Source organism: Camellia sinensis, chromosome 5 (assembly GCF_055761805.1).
Source record: "Camellia sinensis isolate YWXY chromosome 5, ASM5576180v1, whole genome shotgun sequence".
Taxonomy (NCBI): domain Eukaryota; kingdom Viridiplantae; phylum Streptophyta; class Magnoliopsida; order Ericales; family Theaceae; genus Camellia; species Camellia sinensis.
The window spans coordinates 49,611,372-49,637,256 of record NC_138965.1 but is presented as its reverse complement, the minus strand read 5'-3'; the positions used below and the strand labels follow the sequence as shown (position 1 = coordinate 49,637,256).

General features: G+C 38.1%; 1 protein-coding gene across 9 annotated transcripts in view; it reads right to left on the bottom strand.

Annotated features, from left to right (window-relative positions):
• LOC114273971 (vacuolar protein sorting-associated protein 52 A) overlaps positions 1–25,885 on the bottom strand; it is a 92,122-nt gene that overhangs the window by 25,310 nt on the left and 40,927 nt on the right. For all 9 annotated transcript variants that reach the window (XM_082868838.1, XM_082868839.1, XM_082868846.1 and 6 more), the window contains 2 exons: positions 16,937–17,018; positions 7,273–7,455 (listed from right to left, as the gene is read on the bottom strand). In XM_082868838.1, coding sequence (XP_082724964.1) covers positions 7,273–7,455; positions 16,937–17,018 — 265 coding nt within the window. The remainder of the gene's footprint in view (positions 1–7,272; positions 7,456–16,936; positions 17,019–25,885) is intronic.

The window sequence follows — 25,885 nt, the reverse complement described above, 5'->3', positions numbered from 1 at the left end:
CTTACAATACTCTAGAGATAGAAATATGAACTGCTAAGATGAAACCTTAGAGGATGTTTACAATTGGCCAGAAATTCAAAAGTGAAAAACATGCCTTGATAAAATAAACTTAAAAAGAGATATACTTGAAGATTACTAAGAGTCAGGGAATAACTTAAGTTTAAGATTTGGGAATGCTAGGATGTGTCTGCGCACTAATTGAGGAGCTTCAAGATCTTAGACTAATGTGCTTGTCATTTTCATACTGAATGTTATTTTGCTAATTAGGATTAGTACTAAGTAAGATTAATGAGCTTTAATCAAGATTAATTAAGCTAAGCAAGATTAAGTTTAACTTAATTAATTGGTGCTAACCTTGATTAACTAAGCCAAGTAAGTGAGATTAGGTAAATTAGTGAAGCACACAAGTAGGTGAAGCATGCACACACTTCCCTTTTGTCTTAATCAACTTTTGTCTCACCTTTTGGATAAAACCAAATCAAGATAAATTTGAGGGGAAGAAAATCTGCTGAAGATAAATCAACTAGAAGAAAGGAGAAAGAATGAGAAAAAGAAGAAGGCTTGAAGACCAAACTTAGAATTCATCCTTGAATCATCCCAAGGTAAAATTTGAACCCTAATTCTTGTAGAAATCACTCCTATCATCTAAGATTGAGAAGAAGTTAGGATTAATTTGAGTTAGTAATGAAGAAATGAAGAAAAGAATGAAAAGGAACTGAATAGGTTCAAGAATAAACTAGGTGATGAGAATTCTTGTTATATTGACCATGATTTTGATGTTCTAATTGCATAGAAAGCAAAACCCTCATGTTCTCTCATGATTTTCAAGAGTTTTGGCAAGGTTAAACTCGTATTTTGGAACAAACAAGAAAAAGGTTGGAAAAGAAAATAGGTTTTGAAGATTTGTTATGAAAATCATGTTTTGATTCGGTTTGAATCTTGAATTCTTGCATACAAATGTTTTTTCATGGATTTCCTACCATTAATTTATGTTTTGAGACTTGAACTATGATGATTTGAAGCTTTGGGTGGAAGAAATGGATGAAAAACACAAAGAACACGCACTCGTTTTGCCTGCTTGAAACCGCTCGTGCAGCCAAAAATTCTGCACGAGCAGATTGAAATTACACTGTCAATGATAGTCACTGCCTGAATCCACCCGAGAGGATTTTCTAGGCTTAACAAATCCGCCCAAGCGGATTTGCCAGCACATTTACCCAATTTCATCCTTTTCGCTAGTTTTGATGCACCGGACCTCATTATACTCTTTTGAGACCTAAAATAGGATTGCATAAGGCTTAGAAACCGACTTAAAGTAAGAGTAGTTAAGAAAGAAAAATCGAAGTTAAGTTGACACATTCGTTTCGCATTTGGTTTAACAATCTTTATATGCTTGTTTGTGTAGGTCAAACACTTTTGAAGGAAACCCTTGTTCAAGAGCCATTTGTGAGTAGTAATAAAGTTATGTTTGATAAATCATGATTTAAATGCAAAACCTATTCTATGTTCATGAAAGCTATACTATTGTTTTGCTATGAATAAACATCATATACTCTTGTATCATGTATGAAGATGACACCCTTAGAATATGTTCTTGTCATTGGGAAATCATGCCTGTTAGAATTTCCCATCTTTACCTTCACCTACACCACTACACACTCCACTTCACCTACCTCCACTTCACCACACACTCCACTTCACCTAACCCACTATCACCTCCACTACACCTACTACCACATTTTCTTCTATATATAGATTGTATAGGAATTGTAATTAATAAATCTTGTAAGACATCAATCAATAATATACATCAATTTATTTTTTTCATGGTATCAGAGCAATAAGATTTAGGCCCGTATTTTGTTTTCTCACCGGCGGGCAGCCGGCCGGCAACCTTGCCTTCGCTGCCCGCTGGAATTTTCTACACATACCTTCACTTTCCCGACCTCTCTACACTCTCCTTCGTCTGAAAGTTGAGAGTGCCTCAGCTCTAGTGGGTCGTATTGCATGTTCCATGCTCCCACTCACAGCATACTTGGTTTTAAGATCAGCATGCATGTTACAAGCCCCAGAACCTTCTCATTACCGCCGCCGGAGTTTTGAAAATCTCCGTTGTTTTGGCCTCTCCGCCTCGCCGGAAAACCAACTCCACCGCAAGTGCTCCAAACCACCTGCGGAACTCCGGCATACACCTCCCCGGAAGTCCTCCGCTGCCACGGCTTCGACGGTGCAAAGGCCGACGCCTGGTCTATCTCTCCCAGAGCATTGCAGAAGTTGGAACTTGCACAATTCACTTCTGATAACAACCATTTTCTCGCTCGTTCTCTCTTGGGGTTAGCTTCTCAGTACTCCAAAAAGAAAACCAGAAAACAAAAGGACAGAACCATACCAGTCCATCTTCAGGCAAAATATGGTTAGAGTTTTGACTCTTACTTGGGCTTTTGATTTAGAAGGCCAGATACAGAAGCACAATGTGTTGACTTGTAACTACATTTCTCACAGCAAGACTGAAGCAATTCAATGACTTTAAGGCACACGGCTCTTTGATCTGCTGTGCCATCTCTTTTCTCTCTCTCTAAATTGAAACTTGCAAACACACACACTGCTCCACTTCAAGCACTTTCTTTTATTTTAATATATATGTATATATATATTTTATAATATTTTACTCAAAGCACCCACGTTGCTCCACTGCCATATATCTTTTTAAAGAATAAATACAACCCAACCCATGTGCTGGTTCCACCCAAACCAATAAAATAAATCAATAAATAAGCCACAGGCCATTCACTTCACTTTTCTTGTTCTTATTATTTACACTTTTTCTCCACCCAAGACCATCATCACATTTTCCACCGCCCACTTTATTTTTTAATCAAACTTTATTTTTTTATTCTAAACCTTCATTGATGCTCTCAGACTGTTCCCCACTTTTTTTTTTATTATATATATATATATATCTTTTTTTATTATATTAAAAAAAAAAAATAAAAAAAAATAAAAATAAAAATAAAATCATCTCTCCTCCGTTTGATTTCCAACTCCATTCTTTTTTATTTATTTTCTCCATCCACTTTGCTTATTTCCCCCATCTTTCATTTTGATTTCACATATATTCTTATTATCTCTTTCTTTATTTTTTCTTTCACATTATTTTTAATCTTTTTCCAATTCAATTCATACCATATAGCTTTGCACACCAAACCATATTTTATTCATCTCAGGGATCCACCCCGATCACAATTTTACACCAAAAAAAAAAAAAAAAAAAAAACAACCACAACAACCACACCCACAGTGGGATTTTTCTTCTCTACTCAGCCGCCGGTCTCTTCTTCTTGCCTCCGTCTTGGGCAGCCCTTGACGGTGTTGCCTCCGTGTTTTCTACGCCACCGAGCACGTTCACTCCCCCATACTCCTCCACTGCAGCATATGGAGGACCTCCAAATCGGAACATCACGGTGGCCTTCCGCTTCAGCTCCTTATTTTCCGCCTTCAGCACACTTATCTCTGCTCGCGCATCCTTATACATGCGCTGGAGCAGAGCCAGTTGGCCGTTCAAATGCTGCACCTCATTTGTCCTACTCTGCAGCCGGTTCGACAAATTTGTAACCGCAGTCATGGTTTCCACACATGACTTCAGTGTATATTGATTGGCTTCAATATCTGTTTGCCCTGCCATTTTTTGCTCCACAGACCGCATCGGAAAGTTCAACGGAGCAAAACCAGCGGTGTTTGGTTGAGGTTCACTGGCCACCGCACCAGTTATCTCTCTTGTTGACTCGTTCAGGTCAGGAAAGAGAGTGAGCAGACTCCGGGAAGAAGAGGCCATTTTTCTGGGCAACAGAGTGTTACAGATTTTCTCTCTCCGAAGAGGCAGAGTTTTTCAGCGAAGGGTTGGTTTCAGAGGTTTCAGAATGGTATGCCTCAGCCTCAGCCTTCGTCTTGGTTAAATAGCCGAGGCAGCCACGCGTATCGCGCGCCACTTGCCGCCAGACGACAAACGGGCGCGCAAGCCAAGGCGCCCACGTGCCTCGCCATCATGTCCGGCACACCTTTTGATGAATTGGGCACGCCTTTTGATGGCACGCCTTTTTATGGATTGGGCACGCTTTTTGATGGCACGCCTTTTGAAAGATTGGGCGCACCTTTTGAGGGTGCGACTTTTTAGGGGTCCGACAAGACTCTGTAAACTGTCCCGACATTTGATTCCGGTTAGCTCCTTTATGGGTCCGACAAGACTCTGTAAACTGTCTCGACTTAGATTCCGGTTAGTTTCTACAAGGGTCCGACAAGACTCTGTAAACTGTCCCGACATTGATTCCGGTTAGCTCCTTTATGGGTCCGACAAGACTCTGTAAACTGTCCCGGCATAGATTCCGGTTAGTTTCTACAAGGGTCCGACAAGACTCTGTAAACTATCCCGACATAGATTCCGGTTAGTTTCTACAAGGGTCCGACAAGACTCTGTAAACTGTCCCGACATAGATTCCGGTTAGTTTCTACAAGGGTCCGACAAGACTCTGTAAACTGTCCCGACATTGATTCCGGTTAGTTTCTACAAGGGTCCAGCAAGACTCCGTAAACTGTCACAACATTGTCTTCTACAACGGTCCGACATGACCCCATAAAATGTCTTCTACAACGGTCCGACATGACCCCATAAACTGTCTTCTACAACGGTCCGACATGACCCCATAAACTGTCTTCTACATCGGTCTGACACCACCATACAGTGTCCTCTACAACGTTATGACACCCCATACAGTGTCTTCACCAACGGTCTGACACGACCATACAGTGTCTCCTATCCTTTTTTATTTTTATGTATTTTCTTGTTTTGTTACTCTCTCCAAACTCAAGTTGGTTAGTTTCTCTCCTCCTTGAGTTTGCGGGGGGCTGTTAGAATTTCCCATCTTTACCTTCACCTACTCCACTACACACTCCACTTCACCTACCTCCACTTCACCACACACTCCACTTCACCTAACCCACTATCACCTCCACTACACCTACTACCACATTTTCTTCTATATATAGATTGTATAGGAATTGTAATTAATAAATCTTGTAAGACATCAATCAATAATATACATCAATTTATTTTTTTCAATGCCAATAACCTCTTGCTAACTGAGCTTCTCTTGCCATCTACACTACTAACTAAGCTCCTCTTGCCACCTTTTGTGGGTCTCGATGTTCTCGAAGTCCTTGGAATGTTCATCTCTATGTAAATGTTTACAGATTAAGCTTTATATTATCATGCTCAAATTAAGCTATGTGCAGGCTATGGGTTTATGTTATGTTTTACAAAGCTTATTGGTGTTCATTCATTTACCACTTTATTATATTACTATTCACTGGGTAATGGCTCACCCCTCTCCCTTATATATATATATATATGTATGTAGGTGATGAAGAGCTCGATTATGAAGAGAAGTTTGATTAGAAGTCGGTCTTGTATACTTTGTTCGTTTTGCAAGGTTTTGTTACGAGTGATGTACTTTACTTTTATTGTATGGACCATGTAATAAAGCAAGATAATAATCCAAGAGGATGTATGCTTTCATTTCATATAGTTATGCACTGCTCTAAATTGATGTTTTAAAAAGACTCAATATAACAAAATAATGGCTTCTGCACTAGAAAATTAAAAAATTTGCCCCAATTATCATAGGAGTCCAACTTGTTTTGAAAGTTAGGCCTTCAGCAATCCGCGACTACTGGTTACACTATCCTATTTAGGGCGGGATTGGGTCGTGACACTCAGTGTTTGCAACTTAGTAGCAAGAATCATAGAAGGGACTCATGTTTTTGAGGCAGAAGCGTGATTTTGCGCTTCTGAGGAAGAATCGCATAAGAATAGTGCTTCTAATGTGAGAAAAATGCGATCTCGAGCTCTCGATCTCTCTATCTCTTGATCTTCTTCTCTCTTGCGATCTCCTTCTCTGTTTCAATCTCCTTCTGTCTCAATTTTCTTCTCTCTCTCGATCTCTCTGTCTTGATCTCCTCCTCTCTCTCTTTTGATTGTGTTGTGCGTGCATGAGAGAAGAGAAGAGAGAGTCTCCAATGTTGTTTTGTGCTGCAACCACTGTTCTCATAGGAGAGAAGAGAAGAGAGATAGAGTTTGACTGACTTGGTTTGTATGTTAAACCCTAATAGGCTGGATCCAAATAAATAAATAAATAAGTTTGGGCCTATTTATAAACTTGATTCAACAACAAAAATTTAAGCCTTTTTTTATAAATAACATGGGTTGTTATATGACTTATACATGTGATCATATTCATAAAAAAAAAAAATTGTTGGGACAACGTTTTTTTTAACTCATCTTTATATATAATAAATATATTTACAAAATAACTATTTAATATGGGCTCTACTTTTTTCATTTATAATATATATATATGTGTGTGTCAATTAAAAATATAATTAATAAAAATAATACATAAGCGCTCCCAAACTATGACTCCTCTAAGTCCCCACGTTCCCCCGTTCCCGCTTCGTGCAACTAAGGTTTGCAACAACTGGGAAGGCAGTCATAGAAGCGAAGCCTATCGCCACGCCAACCATCAAATACAAGATTGGGCCTCTTCTCAAAGATTTGATGGAACGGCCCAGCCCAAAAAAGGAAGGTTATAGTACGCAATGCGTTCCATTTGTACAAATCACGAACATACTACGCACGACCGGACGTAGAACCACTAAGAGCTGGTTATTGAAGTTAAGAGCTTTCAAGATATGATTTGTTCATGTGGCACATAGATGATCATTCTTCCAGGGACAATGTTTGTAATCTTTTAACTAAAATGCTTCAGCAATTTCTGACAAAATGATGAGATTTCAGGATAAGACAGCTCAACATACTGTTGACCCAAATAAATTACCAACCACTAACGATGACTCATACTGTTGACCCAAATAAATTACTAACCACTAACGATGACTCATGAATAAGAAATAAACCGAGTTCAAACCATTCTTTAAAATCCCAAAACCTTCGATGGATACACTAATTATGGCATGATAATCATGTGACACTTACAAAAGCAATACAGCTGTTAACTATGTGTGTGCGCTACACTGCTTGTTTGTATAAATACAGCATTGACATATGAATATAAGGTCCTGGAGAAACTAAGAGGAAAGGCATAACAAACAAATGCAAAGAGTGAGAATTTAGTTGATAAATCATGTAAAGAAGAGTTTATATTGTAAAAAATCTTTCAGATAAAAATTTATATATTACTAATAATAAAAACAGCATAAAACCTTTAGAATGTTTATCCTCTCTCCCAGAGCAAAGACAGCAGACCGGTTCTTCAAAGGCTCTCTTCCTCTAGAAAATAGACCCGTACTCCTGGTTTCAACACCTATCAGATCACTAGATGTTGCTATATCCAATTGCAATTTCTCCAATGCTTGAATATAAGCACGGAAATGTGCACTCAAAACCTGCATATTAAATAAGTAGAACTTTAGAACATATGAAAACAGAATTTCCTTATCCTAGTATATACTAGATAACGATAATCAGATCCTCTATTAAGTACAAAACCATACCAGTTATTTTCAAGTGATAATCAAACAGGCATTTCTTATGAAACTATCATGAGCAAAGCCACAGTTAACTTGTAAGCACAAAACAACCAGAGGAGAGAAACTGTAATGCAGAGTCTTACTGATGCAGACCTGATTGTAGCCCATTACTTGGTGCAGTACGGCAAAATAATAATTATGGGCTCAGCCCATCATTCAAAATTTTGCTCCGAAAGGCTTATGTTTGATTAAAAAAGGCCTAACAAGAAAAATTCACCACTTCACCGTGACCTAGCCAGATTTGCACAGATATCTTCATTTTGGCCTTCATATTTATGATTTTGTCATTTTAGAAAAGATTTATTTTACCAACTTTCGTTAGAAAATTTTGTTTTCAGTGCTGCTTGTTTTTGCACATTCTTTTCCTTTCTAGTATCCAAATTTGAGCTTAACTCAAATTTTTCTTTTTTTGTAATTTTGTGATTTCCTTTGATTAGAGATTATTAGCAAGGACTTGCTTAGTTGGTTGTTCCCTAATGCTATTAGGGTTTGCTTTCATTATAAATAATTACTGTAAGCCTTAGGGCTATTCAATTGATGATTAATACAGATTTTGTTTTGAGAGTTTTTTTTTTCTCAACCCTAGTTCTTATTTTTTTGGAATTCTTAGGAATCAGCTAAATAATAGAAGACTTGTAGTGATCTCGTTGCAGCAGATTTTGCTTCTACACATTTCTGCCAACATCAGTTAGTATTAGAACCTTTCTCAAGTCCTGATCACAACACAACAAGCAGTTCATGGTGGATGGCATGCCACTGTCGAAGATAAGTACCAACGTAATGAGGTTTCACTAGTTACACAGCTGGAAGAGCAATTAATTAGCGATTCAAAGAAAAAATTGATGCGCTGGCACTACAACTCTTCACCTTGAATGTTGCTAATCAGTTTCAAAACCATCCATCAAATCCACGTTATGTGGCGCAAGATGTTGAGAAAGAGGTCAACAATCCTTTTTCTGAAAATAGGCAGCAAAGGGAAGACTTCTGGGCCCCCAACTGATTCCAAACGATGAGAATCTGATTTGAAACTTTGATATTCCAAAGTTCACAGTATGTTTGCAGTCCAAAGAGTTACTTGATTAGGTTGTTGCAGTTGAAGATGTTCTAAAGTTTTAAAAAGCACACCATGACAAAAGGATTGTGTAACAACCCTCACTTTGTCCTAGACATGCTTGCATGCATTTACATGATTTTTTCTTGTTAAGTTGCATTCGCAGACCTTGATTTGTTTTGTCTAAGTGTTACTTGTATGCTTTGCTCCTTGCTTGGTGTGTAGAGCTGAGGTCATCTTAAGCTAGGTCACAACCTTGAACCTTTTTGCACCTAGGACCATCTTGTAACCACTTTGGTTGACCTCCTCCTTCACCCTGGCATATTGGCCGAGATGTCATCATCTAGGCCGAGGTGTGCATCACCTAGGCCGAAATGTGTATCATCTAGGCCGAGATGTTGTCATTTAAGCAACCAACATCCTTGATCCTTGCACCTAGTGATCTTGTTCCTGGACAGGTATGACCTAGACTGAGGTGTGGCATATCTAGGCCAAGGTGTGGCACAGCTAGGCCAAGTGTTGTCCTTCCTAGCCGAGATCATTGAGACCTTACTTGTCGAAGCCTTATCCTAATCCGAGATCATCACTTGCCGGAGTGCCCATGTCACCTTACTTGTCATACACACTTTGTCATGCTCTTGTCTTTCATTCTGTCACCTTTTGAGGAGAACCAATCAGTCATTGCCACATGTCCCAGCAGAGAGTTAAGTCAGCCGGGAGAGAGAGAGAGAGAAAACATATCATTTGTCATATCTTTGTCTTTTAAGAGAGAGAAGCTCTAGGAAGAGGAAGAGAGGAGTTCTTGAGAGAGAAATAGATTTCCAAGCTTAATCCTTAAAGTTTAAACCGTTTGATCCGCGTTTTGAGGTTAGAATCTTGATCAACCCTTTTTGTTCTTTATGTTTATTTGATCACATTGCATGATCTAGCATGATTCATAAGCCATGCATTGATTTAAAGCTTGTTTTAAAAAGAGAAAATGGTGTTCTTGTGCTCTTGAAATAAAACCATATTTTGATCCGAAAGCTTGTATCAAGATCCATGTTTTTGTGTTTGTTTTCATAAGATCTTCAAGTATGGGTACCCAGGTCCATGTTTTCAAACTCATCTCATGAAAACTCAGATTTTGAATGAAGAAGTTATGATTTTAGCATTCATGATCTTCATGTTCTTCAAGGGGGAAACCCAGATTTCCAGACTTCATTTCCCTGAATGTGGTCGCCGGGAACACACCTCGGCCAAGAGGTGTGGGACCTCGGCCTAGACCTGGTTGGTACTCAGCATGTTTTCCCGAGATGAAAGGGCAGTGTTTCAACTCCCAGCATGTTTTGCTTTGTTTTGACTTGGTTTTGAAAGGAAATGTCGGGATCATTTGCACTCATGTAAAGCTTGTTCTAGAGATGCATTTCATATCCATCTTTGAGTATTTCTTCTTGTCTCCTTGAAGTGCATTCAGTGGACTTTACCATATATTTGTAGGTCTTGAATTCTTGCCTTAATCCCAGCGCCCGAAGAGCTATGTGAGTGGTATTTTTAATAAAGTTATGTTATAAAGTTTTGATAAAGCTTTGCTTCGTTTTGGAAAAGTATTTGATCAAGCATGAATGATTATTCCTAGTTTGTACAAGCACTATATTTGTTTTGATGACATTTTTGGAAAGTCCTTAGTGCTAGGGGACTATAATGCAACTAGCACCCTTGTTTGAAATATCTCCTTTGTTTTGCCACCGACGATTTTCCGCATGGGTTTGTCCGGAATGTCATCCCTTGTATTATATTGATGCTAGTAAGCATCTCTTGAAGCTTTGAAAGACTTGATAGATGAACTTGGTTCATCCTTTGATTTTGTACAGGATATGCTATGAATCGTTTTGATAAAGATCTTGAATATCAGTCATGCAAACCTTTATTTCTAATATCATTCACTAAGTATCCAAGCTCACCCTCTCCTTATATATATGTAGGTGACGAGCAAGAAGGCGGTGACGCCTAGATGATTATTGCAACTTGTTTTGGATTCACATTTTTGTGGCATCTTGAAGATCATGGTTCTTGGCTTGTAGTTATTTCTTTTGTATATGTCGGCTTGAGAAGCCTTTTGATCAAAATGTATTATGTACTTATTTTATTTATATTTAAGTTGTAAGACCATGATAAGGTGTATGTCATTTCATTTAATCTATGCACAGCTCTTATGGACTAATTAGGTTTAAATTTATTACTTCCGCACTTGTAAGTCCCATATGTATACTCTGATTGCGTGTGAATCTTTGTAAGTTGGCCTTCAGTAATCTCGGATTACTGGCCATCACGACACCATTCTACTAGGGACGGAAAGGGGTCGTGACAGATTGCTTGCATTGCAATGAAATTCCAAGGACAAGTCGCTGCATGGTAGCAACAACTCAAACAGAACCAGGTTTGACAATGAAAGCAGATTATTACATGGAGAAACTGCCTAAGCATATGCGTGCAATACTCTTACCGCACAACTATATGAAGATGTCATACAAAAACTCCAAAATTTGAGACGGAGTTCTATTGATGACTACACCACTGAGTTTTACCAACTTATTGCTCACAACTACCTAGCATAAGCATAAGATGAGTTGGTATCCCAACACATTGGATCTATGAGGTTGCGGCTTCAAGATGCTTTGAATTTATTTGACCCAGTTTCAGTATCCAGAGCACGTGAGAGAGCATTAAATCTAGAGAATCAGTTGAATCGAAAATCGAATATCGAATATCGAATATCAAAAAGCATCACAGGATTCCAAGGTAGTGGGGATCGCAGTGGTAGCTGAACTACGCCTCAAGCCCCTAATCATAACATGACCTCATAGGGCGTAACTAGAAAGGGGCCTGAAGGCAATCAACTTAACCATATACTGTCCGGTGGTGCTATTACACACTGCTTTAAGTGTGGTGAATTGGACACTGAATGACAGATTATAAGACGGGTGAGCATTTGGGAGAAGGGTTGTTTGTGGACAGTGGAGATTGTACCAATGAACAAGAAAGAGAATATGAAGAAGACCCTATGTTTGACACTAGAAAAGATCAAGAGGAGTACGTCCAAGGTGATGAGAGTCTCCTATTGGTAGTTCTAAGAGCTGCTTGTGTTTCTTCTTGAAAGAAAGACCAAAGGTCATGAGTGGCTTTGAAACGACATCTTCTAGATTACTTGTACCATTGGAGCCAAGGTGTACAAAGTTGTCATTGGCTCAAGCAATTGTGAGAATATAGGTTTTGAAGAAGCTATCAAGAAGCTAGGATTGGCAACAGAAAGACATCCATACCCTTACAAGTTGTCGTGGCTCAAGAAAGTGAATGAGGTAACTGTATTCAAACGATGCTTAGTTTCCTTTTCCATTAGGTCAAAGTATAAGGCCAGTGTTTGGTGCAATGTGATGACCACGGATGGAACGCCTTGGTAGTATGACAGAGTTCCGCATGATGGGAACAAGAACACCTACAATTTCCTGGCAATAAAACTAAGATTTTAATTCTACCAAACAAGGAGAGTGAACTCAAAAACCCCCTTCAATGGAGGGTAATAACCTCCTACAAAGAATAAACTTCAAGGGTGAGATGAAGGAATCTGGGATAGGGTAAAAGAGTGAAGTTGGTCGTACAGTCTCTGAACCTGTACAACCTCTAGTTGAAGAATTCAAGGAACTCTTTCTTGAGGACTTGCCTAAGGGATTACCACCTCTAATGTCATATACAACACCAAATTGATCTAGCATCTGGATTTAACCAGCCTAATCATCCCCACTACCACACGAGTCCAAAGGGTCACGAATAGTGGAGGCAATAAATGGAGGTCTTGCTTTCTAACTGCCATATTAAGTAAAACCCCAGTCCTTGTATTGTACCAAAATTGCTCACCCCTAAAAGGATGGAACATGTCAAATACATGTGGATGGCCGTGCAATCAACAAGAATAACTGTATGATACAAATTTACAGTTGCCTAGTCAAATGACTTGTTGGACCCAGTTATGTGGTGCAACCTATGTTACACGGACTCGGGTACGGGTATCGGGTGCAGGTGCGCATCTAGGGGTCAGACATTTCAAAATTAAAAATTAAGGATGCTTGGATATGTATCCAAATTTGGATACGGGTATGGCGATACGTTAAATAGTTTTTTTTTTTTAAAATATATTTATTATATGAAGATGAGTTATATTATATAAATAACAAATAATTTTTTTATAAATATTTTTATTTTAATATACATTATTTATTTTATTTATTTATATTATTTTTTAAATAATGTGTTTTAATTAATTTTTTTATTTTATTTTATTTTACATATATGTGTTTTTTTTTTATTAATATATATAAGTATATATTATCTTATAATATGTATTATATATTATCTTATAAATATATTATATGTTATATAATAATTATTATATAATATATAATAATAATAGTTATTATTACTATATATAGATAGATACGAATAGTCTATTCGGAATAGATATGAATCAAGAGAAGATATGAATCAAGTCAAGAGATAAAACGACAAAGAGAGAGATAGGGGGGGGAAGAAGTGAAACGATCTATCGCGATCGCGATCGAGAGGGAGAGAGAGAGAGAGAGTTGTCTGGGGTGTTCGACTGTTCGATCGACTGATGGAGCTTCGATCTTCGACTGGATCGACCGGATCGAGCTTCGATAGGAGGTCTTCGATCTTCGACTGGATCGACTAGATGGAGCTTCGACCAGGTTCTCTCTTGCTCTCTCCTCTTTCATTTCTTTTGTTGTCTGTAAAGAGCCGTGTCCGAGAGAGAACAGGCGAATCCGACACAGATCCCACACCCGCACCCGTGTCGTGTCGTGTCGTGTCGACACGGGTACTTCGCCTCAAAGTGTCGAATCCATGCAACACAGGTTGCAACTATGTTCAGAAAACTGGAATTAAACAGTGGCAATCGCCATATTTGAATTCAACCTGGCGATAAATGGAAGACATCTTTCAAGACTCATGAGTAGGAGTGAACAAAAAACCGACTGAACCGAATAAACTGATCGAATTGAACCAACTAATTTGGTTGGTCATTTTAATTGCTTTCTGTTTGTTCAGTTTCCAAATGACAAAAAAAATTGGTTTCCAGTTTGGCCACCAGTTTCAACATTGTAAATCTCAAAACCGACCAAAACCCAACATTTAATACATCGTGAACGTTGTACAACTATGACTTGTAAATTGTATTTCAAATTTAAAGTGCTTTAAGTGCTGTCATTACTCATTAGTGTTGGGCAGGGTGGCAACTTTATGTCATGTCATACCTCTTCAACTTATCTCGATGTCAACTTTCTCTCTCATATAACTGATGAAACCCTTACTCTAAACTCATCTCTCTCTCAAATATAATACCCAATTATATCTAAAATTGCTCAGAGAAAGCAAAACCCCACCTTCACTCGCAGCCCTTCCTGACATATCGTTCTCAATAAACCCTTGCCCTTCTCCCCTTCTGTAACACCCTTTTCCTCAACCATTCCTGAAACAACCTCTCCTTCCCCCTCCCAATATAGGATCTCAACTCTCATGGCGACAACGACAGCAAAGTACACAACAGATCTGAGATCGTAAACGGAAACTACACTGGAACTGAACACAAAATACGATCTCTTCTTATCTCACCCTCACTTTTTGTTTGGTACAAGACAATTTCTGAAAATACATCTGGGATTTGTGGCAGAAAATATTCTTTCTCCATCTCACTCTTTTTCGTTGGGTGGTTGATTTTTGTTCATTTATTTTATTAAAACCCATATATGAAAAATCAAAACCCGACCAAATCCGACCTTGACTCGGTCAATTTCAAATAAGAGATCAATAGATAATGGATCAAGAAATCTCTCACCCGAAATGTTCGGTTTGGTTGATGGTCAAGGGTGAATCCAATCCAAACCACCTCATCAACACTCCTACTCATGAAGGCTTATATGAATGGCTAGTTATGCCATTTGGGCTGTCCAATGCTTTGTGTACCTTTATGCACGTTATGAACCATTTCCGCCCATTCACTGGCAGGTTCGTTGTAATCTATCTTGATTATATACAGCACTAATATCGATTTGCATGTTCAGCATCTTCAAGAGGTTCTCACAGTGTTGTGAAAGGAGAGGTTATTTGCTGCCATAAACATGTGCTCCTTTATGACGACATGTACTCTTGACAGACAATGACTTGTTTCTTGAGTAAGTAATATGCAACGGTGGCTCATCTATAGATGAATCCAAGGTGGATGCAGCAAAAGAGTGACTAAGAGTGTCAATGAGGTTCTAAACTTCCACGGCTTGGTGTCCTGCTACCAGCAGTTCATTACAGTTCATTACAGTTCAATTATGATGCCAATAAGAGATTGCGTGAAAGTTGGGAAGATGGAAGCTGCAACAGATGCCCTTCATCAGATCAAGCAAAAAATAACCACTACACCAGTTCTCTCCTTACTCGACTTTTCACAACCCTTTGAATTACTTTGTGATGCATCTAAAATAGGAATTGGAGTAGTGCTGAGTTAGAATGGCCGACCAGTGGCCTACTTCCATAAGAAGTTGAGCAGGTTCAAGATGAATTACAGTACCTATGACCTGTAACTCTATGCAGCGGTATGGGCTTTGAAGAATTAGAGTTCCTATCTGGCTTATAATGAGTCCAAACTCCACTCTGATCACGATACTTCGAAGCACACCAACAGTCAGGATAAGCGCTGCTCTAGGCAAACTGACTTCATTATGCACAAAGGTTTCGTATTTAGAGGAAATCAGTAGTGTGTACATGACAGCAGTGTGCACTTTACAATCATACAAGATGGATAATGAGGGACATATGGGATGTGACAAGACTTTGCAGTTGGCAGCTAGTTCACATTTATGGCCTTCAACGTGAAAGGAAGTTGCCAAACATGTCGGATCTGTTTAATTTCCAAGGGGTCTATAACTAATGCGGGATTATACATGACTCCTCCAATTTCAAACCAGCTATAGACCAATGTCAGTATGGACTTAATTTTGGGTTACCTTGAGCATAGTGTGGTAATGATTCCATCTTTGTGCTGGTGGACAAATTTTCCGATATGGTGCACTGCATTGCATGTTAGAAAACTGTCAATGTTGCTCAACTGTATTTTCAAGAGGTCTATGGCCTACATGAACTGCCACTGTCCATTGTTTCTGACACGATATACTAAAGTCATTTTTTGAAGGGGGGTGTGGCATATTTTTTAAATTTCATGAAAACATAAGAGATTAATATAGTTTACCAATCCGTAGTGCAGCTCAAAGATGACTAAAATACAGTACATCACCTTGATGCACACCACCTAATAAAAATTAAGGAATGGATAGAACTTTCATCTCACTTTGACATATGGGGATTCAGCATACCACTTGTTGCAATTTCTGCAGGTTTCGTATTATTTTTAAAAAAAAATGATAAATTACACTGACCTCCCCTATGCTTGGAGAAAATGACCTCCCTTTTAGAAAGGTTAAACGGGCTGGAACTAATGCAAATGTTGCTAAACACAAAAATAAACAATGTAAATTATACATTCTAGTGTAAAATAGATGACTTCATTTTTCCATCAATATGACTAACACTTTCCTAATGAAAAGGGAGCTAAGTGTTATGTGAATTAGAACCTTAAGGGAGCTCAATGTAATTATGCTAAACTTGTGGGATTTACTGTATTTTCTCCAAACCTCGGGGGAGGTTAGCATAATTTACCCCAAAAAAATATATATTTGGTTTTGTGTTTTTCACTAGTAGGTCGGAGGGAGATGGGAGCAAAAACAAAATTGGAGTTTAAGTGCAACTGTGAGAAGGGACATGATGCAGAAGCTCGATGAATAGGCTTTATTATTTTGGGGCTGCTCTGGATGCTGTGCACAGTACCCATGCAATGTTATACTTAATCTCGTTTTTCCCTGAACTCCTTGCTATCAAACAGCAAAGAATGTGACCTTTAACAGTCTCAAGATAAGTTTTATATTGTTTTATTACTCCCTTGTAATTTGTATTGTACTCCCATGCCTCCACGCCCAGCATAAGGTGCTACCAATTAAAATTGAAAACCATAACATATTACATCATTGTTATGAAATTGGCAGGCAGGTAAAAACACAGCAGTGAGTGCTTCATGGTCATTCATAAAAGAGAAAGTGAGCATTCCCAGCTGCTCAGGCACATCAAGTAATGGATTTCAGTATTTAAGTCTCAAACCTTAATTCCAAGTGTTAAAATGATTCCAAAACTTACCTTGTTCATTGTGTCAATATATGCTGCAGAAACCTCAGTATATACCTCCTTGCCATGCTCCATGAGAAAGGAAATAATATACCTACATGTGCAATAATTTCACACTGATTTACTCAAAACTCTGGTTGATCCATATATTAACAAAGGCAAGTCGTAACTAAAGCAGTCCATTAACAAAGATTAAATTGATCAAAAAGAAAGCAATGCATTTAAAGAGTTTTTTAACTACCACACAATGATAACCTACATGTGGCACATCATATGTTCATATCAGCGTGCCCGACTTGAGCTAGTAGCTCCATATCATAGAAACCGGGTATGCTGATTCAGATGATATCATAGATTAACAGCCTAGCTCAAATGATTTGTTTTCTCAGAAAATCCTCCAGGGAAGAAAATGCTAGGAATTAATCCTGCAGAGATAGGTGAGTGACATCCCAAAGTCTAATTCTCCTCCAGCTTACCCATGTGTATGGTGTGAGAGCACTTGTGTCGCACGGGTTAGCCTCATACAAAATGGGACGGGACACAATGGTAACACAAAAATAAATAAATAAAAGCAAAATAATCTACAACTTGAATATTGGAAGAAGATTATCTTTTTTAAAAGGGAGGGGGGAATTGAGAGATCCATGACTGTTAACCTACCAAAAGCGAAATTTAACCATTAAAGAATACAACAAAAACATCAACTTAATTATATTCATCCTTGGTCTCTTGACTCCGTGAATCAAACCCAAACCCAAGTCCATGATGATTATTGTTATCATCGTCATCAAGTTGTCAGTCAATCAGGTTGAACAACCTGTACATAAGACAGCTCAAGTTCGGTCGAACAGAGTAGCTTAAGCATGGCTCAAGTTCCACCAACCAATACATGTTTACAATTAGTGTCCATATTATTTAGTTCTCATTTTATTTCTGCAATTTAACTGTCACTCATGAATAATGAATCTATGGGTGATGAGTAGAGTTGGGTCAAGAAGGGCAAAAGCCTATTCCCTTCCCACTCTGTACCTTAACCCCAAGTCAAGTTCTTTGGTAATAACAGGTTGAACCTTATCCATGGAATTAATGGAGGATATGGGTTCTTGGACCCTAATAACCAAGCGGCGACTTTGATAAAACAGGCCTTTGGCCCATGATCTTTTAGCCTCATGGGGAATTGAATAAAATGGATCCATGCAGGCCACAGTGATGACCAAATGTGACTTCAAAAAATAAAGGATAATTCATCATGGACCACTGAACTGAGTGGCCTTTCAAAATAAACAAGCTGAAGGTATTTGGCTAGTGCTAACTAGCAAGACCCATATCCTCATGTCTTGCAGTGATCCAGTCCAATACAAACTCCTTTCTTTGTAGCCGTTCACACCCCCAAACAGCACAAACAATTCTCTCTTCTTGCCTAATTAAAACCCTAAACCCTACCTTGCTGTTACCTAAACCAACCCACATTTTTACTATCCTTTCAACTAAAAATATCAATTAAATTAACCCCAAGGGGTTGGCCAAGAGGTAAAGACTTGAAAATAAGATCCAAGGTCCCGAGTTCGAGTCAACCTAAGGAGCTACTGGAGGTTTGCCCAGTCATTAACTTCAGGGCCCTAAAATTAGTCGAGGTGGGCACAAGCTAGCCCAGACACTTGGTTATCAAAAAAAATACCAATTAAATCCTCAAAGCCAACTTTTCTGCTGCATCTTTACTTGTTTCAGGCTAGGAGTCTTACTAGCCTATACATACACTAGAGCCAACTTTCAACAATTAGCTATTATCTTTTTCTAATAAATGTGTGTATTTCAGTCAGCAAAATGGCACCAACGGAATAACACCCATATACAAACTCAAAAGGGGGAAGATACGCAAAACAACGAGAAAACGAAATCAACAAGATATACATCCCATTTACTCAAAAGACTCTACAAAAACAAAAGAACAAAAATAAAACTGATCCAGGGGGGTCCATTTGTATACTTTTATAGTTTAGGGAGCCAAGTGACACTTCTAAATAGTTAAGGGGTCCATCTGTACACTTTTATAGTTCAGCGGGTCAAAGTGATACTTTACAATAGTTTAGGGAGTCTCCATGTAAATAACCCTTAAATTGAAGGATTCTTACAGACAATTTTGCCAAGAAATCAAAAGGAGCTAGAAATTAAATAGATGACTTGTCGACTCCCCAATCCTTAAACATACAACACTCATTCACATGAATCTGCCTCATCCTAAGATTATCAATCATGAGAACCTTCCCATTAAAAAAACCACTTTCGTGGCAACGCTCCACCCCCAAAAACCAGTCCATGGTAGGCCCTCCCCTTATTACCCAACAACACCTCATAGAAAGACTTAACTTCAAACCTCCCAGACTTTGACATCAGCCATCTCATCCCATCCTCACTCTACCCCACATTGTGAGAAGCATACAGACCAGTGAGGAGGTCCTCAAAATCTTCAGTCTCCCAAGCATTGCAGCTACCTACGAAAGGATTATCTCAAAAAACTAGATGACCATCAGATCTAACATAGTCAGTAATAGCTGCTATTTTATTGACAGCAACAGAAGCCAAAGAAAGAAAAGACATCACAAGCCTCTTCTCACCACAGCAAACCTGACTCCAAAATTGCACCTTTCCCTGCCTCCATCCGAATATGACTCAAAAAAGCTTGCCTAGCCCCCCGAATGCTTTCCAAAAGTGTCACCCCATGGGACAGAAACACCTCCAAAGAAGGCCTGTAACACCCTAGGTGTATCTATTGCATGACATGTTTATAGTTCTCATTTTAATTCTTGGAATGCCTAAATTTAAATTTGCTTTATTTGATATATGACACACATGAAGGCATGCTTAGAAAATCTTTTGGCATGACTTAGAAATATTTGTTAACATAACCAAACCAAGTCACGCCTTAAGTCCCATCAAATGGGGTCGGCTACATGAATCCTTCTCCACTCGACTCTATCCAAGGCCATATCGTTAGTCAAATTAAGGATATTCATATCTCTATTTACTACACTAACCCATATCAATCTATATCTGCCCCTTCCCCTAACACTTCCATCTACCGTTACTATATCGCATCTCTTCACTACTGCCTTTGTTGGTCTTTGTTGTATATGACCAAACCATCTCAACATATTCTCTCTCAACTCATCTTCTATCAATACTACTCCCACCCATTCGCGAATATACTCATTCCTAACTTTGTCTTTTCTAATCTTGCCACACATCCACCTTAACATTCTCATCTTAGCAACACGCATCTTATCTACATGTTATTTCTTAATTGCCCAACATTCCGTCCCATACAAATCACTAGTCTAATAGCTGTTCTATAGAACTTCCCTTTTAGTCTAGTGGGTACTCGTTTATCACACAGTATCCTAAACTCACTCCTCCACTTAAGCCATCCTGTTTTAATTCTATAGATCACATCCGCTCCAATCTCCCTAACCGTTGTGATAATCGATCCTAAATAACAAAAATGTTCACTATTCTTGGTTCTCAATATTCACTTCTCCTCTGCTTCCATTTTTACTGTTACTAAAATTACACTCCATGTATTCTATCTTAATTCTGCTTATCCTAAATCTTTTAGATTCAAGTGCTTCTCTCCATGTCTCCAACTTAGTGTTAACTCATTCTCTAGTCACATCCACTAACACGATATGATTTGCAAAATGCATACGTTATGGCACATCATCCTAAATATTTCTCGTCAACTCATCCATAACTAAAGAAAAAAGATAAGGACTTAAAGTTGATCCTTGGTGTAACCCTACAGTAATTGAAAATTCACTTGTCTCTCCAGCAGGCAACCTAATAGTAGTCACCACACCTTCATAAATATCCCTAATCATATCAATATAACCTTTTGTCACCCCTTTCTTCTCTAACACCCACCAAATTATATCCCGAAGCACTCTACCATCTGCTTTCTCAAGATCGATAAAAACCAAATAAATGTCTCTTTTCTTTTCTCTATATTTTTCTATTACTCTTCTCAAAAGGTAGATCACTTCCATTGTTGACTTAACAAGCATAAACCTAAATTGATTCTCTGACACCTCTGTTATATCTCGCAATCGATGTTCCATCACTCATCAGACACATAAGCTTGATTCCTCTATAGTTGTTGCAGTTCTAGACATCTCCTTTATTCTTATAGATTGGCACTAAAATACTCTTCCTCCACTCCTCGGATATTTTCCTAGTCAACAAAATCTTACTAAATAATCTAATCAACCAAGCAACCCCCTTCTTATCCAAACATTTCCAAGCTTCAATAGGGATATCATCAGATCCTAAAGCCTTATTCGATTTCATCTTTTTAAGTGCAATCTCCACTTCAAAATTTCTAATCCTACTATAGAACCTGTAATCCTGGTTTTCCTTAATACTGTCTACTTCCTTCCCTTTTGACCTACCTCCATGTTCTTCATTCAACAACTTTTCAAAATAGTTTTTCCACCTCTCCTTAATTTGTTCATCCTTCACCAACACCTTAGAGTTCTCACTCTTGATGCACTTAACCTGGTTAACTAACATAATATTATCACCTTTCCTAATGACCACCACTACATTTTCTACAAAACCCTTGGTAATTATTATTCCCACCCAATGCCTGTGTCTATCATTGCCACTATAATACAGTTTAAAACAGGTATCCTCTATTTCCGTAACTTTCTCACTCGTCCACTTAGTTTCTTGTACGCAAGCTATACTAACTCTCCTTCTAATCACAACATCTATCAATTCTATAGTCTTACCAGTTAAAGTTCCTACATTCCATGTGGCTACGTTAAACCTATAGTCTTGGACTAACTTCTTTCTCCGCGCTCCTCCAAAAATGCGCAAAAGCCTTTGCCCATTTTTTACCTCACCCAGGCGTCAATGCAACGCCCTTTACTTTTCAAAACACCCGAAGGCAGGCACAACGCGTCACTTAAGGGGAACGACATAACATTTAATCGATTCAAAGTAGGATTCATTTTCACACGGGATCCGAGCTGCTTTTTACGTGTTAGTTGTCGGCTACCTAACACACAACCCTCCTCCTTTACCCGAGCCTGGGACCGGCAGAGTTGTTAAACAAGGTGCTTAGTAGCCTTAGTTTAATGTGCTCAACATTCTTATGTACTATGTGAAAACTTAATCGGGATTAGTAATAATTAGTGGATTTATTCAAAAGTAACTAAGCTTAAACATAATTAACAAGGTTAGGTGCTATTAGTAGCATAAACTTGATTGATTAGTACTAACCCAAATTAATTAGTGTTAATTAAGTTAATGATACAATTAGTAGGGCCAATCAAGCACACACCTCACTTAGGAGTATGCCACCTCCTACTTGAGTCGATATATATATAAGAGACAAGTGTCTTTCTTGAAATAAAAAAATAAGAAAATTGAAAGAGGGAGAGAGAGAGAGAGAGAGAGAATTTGTAGAGAAGAAGATAGGAGAAAAGAGAAGAGAAGAGAATAAGGAAAAGATAAGGGGAAAAGCCTGATTTCTTGACCCAGACTTGTTCCTAGCTTGAATTGAAATAAAATTCATGCTTCTTACACACGTAATTATAACTTTATAATTGGTTGATTTTGTTTGAAAATGATTTTTTGAAGAAAGAATTAAATAACTTGATTTTTTAGACTTGTTTTCACAAAATTCAAGTTTTGATTTGGAAAAACTCTTCAAATTTTATATAAAAATTGGAAACCAAAGAATTCTCTTTACTTTTTGTGGCTTTAAGATGCTTTAGTTCATATTTTTCAGGCCTTAAAGTGTACTAATAGTTTTGCTATTATGAGAACTCTACCACTAGCGTGTAGTTTTGACATAATCAGAATCAACCTGGTTATGTTTTGTTATTGTATGATAAAGCCCCTCTCGATGGGCATCATCACCATGATTGGAAATGGAAATGTATAATAGATGTTATGCTTAAAATGCAAATTAGGCTTGTGGCTTGTTTATAATTATCCGAAATGGAGTTATCCTTTTCTGAAAATAGCTTTGATATATCACTATTTATTAGGCTTTGGCTCATTTCTCTTCCCTATATATGTAGGTAACAATAATAAGGCTTGAACATTTTGTGCTTGAAGCTATATATGTATATATGTCAATACACATGGAGGTTGAATGCCTAGCTGTTGAATAGGAATCTGGATGTTTGAAAGCTTTGTATATATTCAGCCTTGGAAAGAACAATTGTTCGTCTCTATGTAAAATCTTGTACTCGTTTTGTGCTCGAGCCTTGGAAGATGTAATAAAGGTAATGCTTCCTTGCATTTACTAATGCACTTGCTCTAAATGGATGTTTCTAGGCTAATCATGTAAAGGAAATTAAAGTGTTCTGATATCTGATCTAATTTTCCCTCAAATTTTACAGGAGTACTAATTCAGTTAGGCCTTTGGTAGTCTATAACTACTGGCTGGTCACTACTCGATCCCCAATGCCACAATATTTCACACTAATAAGCCGCCTCCAAAATCCATCCCTCTCACAAGAATACAAGCCCCAACCACTTCCCAAGGAGGGCCGGGTTAAAAATAGAATATCTTTGAATCCCCAAAACCACCAACCTGAATCGAAAAGCAGACAGTGTCTTAATCCACTACATGATACTTGAACTCTTCCTCTATGCCACCCCACAAGAAATCCCTTTGCAACTTCTCTAACGCTTTACCACAAAGGCCATAATAGTGAACGACAAAAAATAGTTGGGCAAACTAGAAAGTGTATTTTAAAAGTGAGTATTGTTGGAGATAAGATTATATTGTTAAATTTTTATAAATATTTTTCTCTTTTTTCTCGAGGAGCATGAAAAAAGTAAAGAAAGAACAGTAGAATCAGAAGTCATGTGGTTACAGCCAGTGTTTTTTAAGGCGAAAAGCGAACCGAGGCGACAAGGTCTCCTAACGCCTAAGCGCGAGGCGAGGCGAGGCGAGGCGAGGGCTTCATCAAATCAAGGCGACCACAAAGGATTTTTTTTTTAAATAAATAGTATAGACAAAAATATAAATATTTTTAAGAACCATCATGCATTTATCATTCCAAATACTAAATATCCATAAACAACAGAAAATATCCAACAAAGACAAATACAATCCACCAATCCAAAGGTTCTAAAAATCACATCATTGGCTTCATCACTCACTTCCACATCTAATTCTAACCAACCAAGCAATTCAATGTTAAGAAATGAAGAAACAATTAAAGTGCAAAGAAAAAAAACTAATTTCAACATAAAAAATTAAAGAACAACATATTTTTAGCAGAGGTAATCATGGAAAAATAGTGTTTCAGCAAAATAATTATACAATTAACACAGCAAAATAATTGTAAAATAACATAGCAAAATAATTAAACAATTGTAAAATCAATTCAGTAAAATTAATTGAAAAAATTTTGCAAAATAAATAAGAAGAGAAACAAAACAAGAACCAGGGAAGGAAAAAAGGAAAGGGGGGAGGGGGAAGGTCTGCCGAAAAAGAAGAAGAAGAAGAAGAAAAAAAAAAAAGAGTTCAAGGAAGAAGAAAAGAAGTCGAAAGGAAGAAGAAGCAGCAGGAGAAGACGTAGAGAAAAAAAGAAGAAGAAGAAGCAAGTTCTCACTCCTCTTTCAACTGGAACGATGTCGGAAGCAGGTAATCAGCGCGGTTCTTGAAAGCAATTGTCGAATGGAATGATGTCAACTAGGGCTTCAACTTCTTATTTAGTAGAAAGCAATTATAAAGTGCAACGCATGTCCACAAATAGCACAAAAGTCATTCAAATCAAGGGCCTAGATCTTTCGAACTGAAAGCAGACAAAAAATGGTGAAGCGATGCTTCGTATCACCTCGCCTCACCTCTCGTTTTGATGCCTAAGCCTCGCTCCATGCGCTTCGACTTCGCTTCACCATTTCGCCTCACCTCAATGGGTATGAAGCGCCAAAGGGTCGCCTCGCCTTGCTTCGAGCTTAGGCGAGCGCTTAGTCGCGCCTCTAATAACACTGGTTACAGCATGCAGAGTCAAAGTAACAAGAAGATGTACCTGAGGTGACAGATAAAACAGCAAGAGGAGTACTAGAAGTAAAGAGAAGCTAGTGAAACATGGCGCTGATGTTGAAGTGGTGCATGAAGGTGCGTATGGTGGTTTCGAACAGGGTTTGTACAAATTGAGATCATCTGGATGAGAGAAACTTAATGGTAAGTGGTGATTTCAATTTTGAAAAATCACAGTGTTCTGGGTGAATGATGGTCAGTTGCAGCTATATATAGGCAAATGTTGCTGAGTACAAAAAGATAGTGCCACAGATGTGTGTATACAGCAAAGAGAAGAAGAGAGAGGATCTAGGATAGAGACCGCAGCTCTGATACCACGATAAAGAAATAATAGAATAAAAGAAATTTGTATTGTATTGAAGGAATAGCAAATGAGTACAAGGCCGATTATATAGTGAAGAACAAAGTTAAGTATAGAAATACAATCAACCTATCTATGGTAATACAATCGAATCCAATCATATCCTCTACACATGGAAATACATATAATATATTATATTTTATTATTCTAATATATTTTGACAATATTCTACATATCTAATATATTATTCTAACATTTGTTGTTATTTGGGTATGCCATTTAACACAAGGGATATCGGTGTTGGGATCCCACTTCCAAACGTCTCCCCATTTCTCGCCATGCAGTTTTTTGGGAACATGAATGTTTTCATCCATGTCTAAATTTCACTTATCACATCCCACTACCCCCCAATCCTCACTAATCCTTCCATATATTTGTTTTCTACTAAGATTGATGCAAATATTTCTCTAATACCAATAAAAACGCTTATGCCAACAGTTGACCCTGTGGTACCTGATCTCTCTGATGGTCTTGCACATGTCCCTCTTGTCTCTTCCCCTCCACAACCTCCTAGTGTAAGGCTTGTTCTAACCCTCTT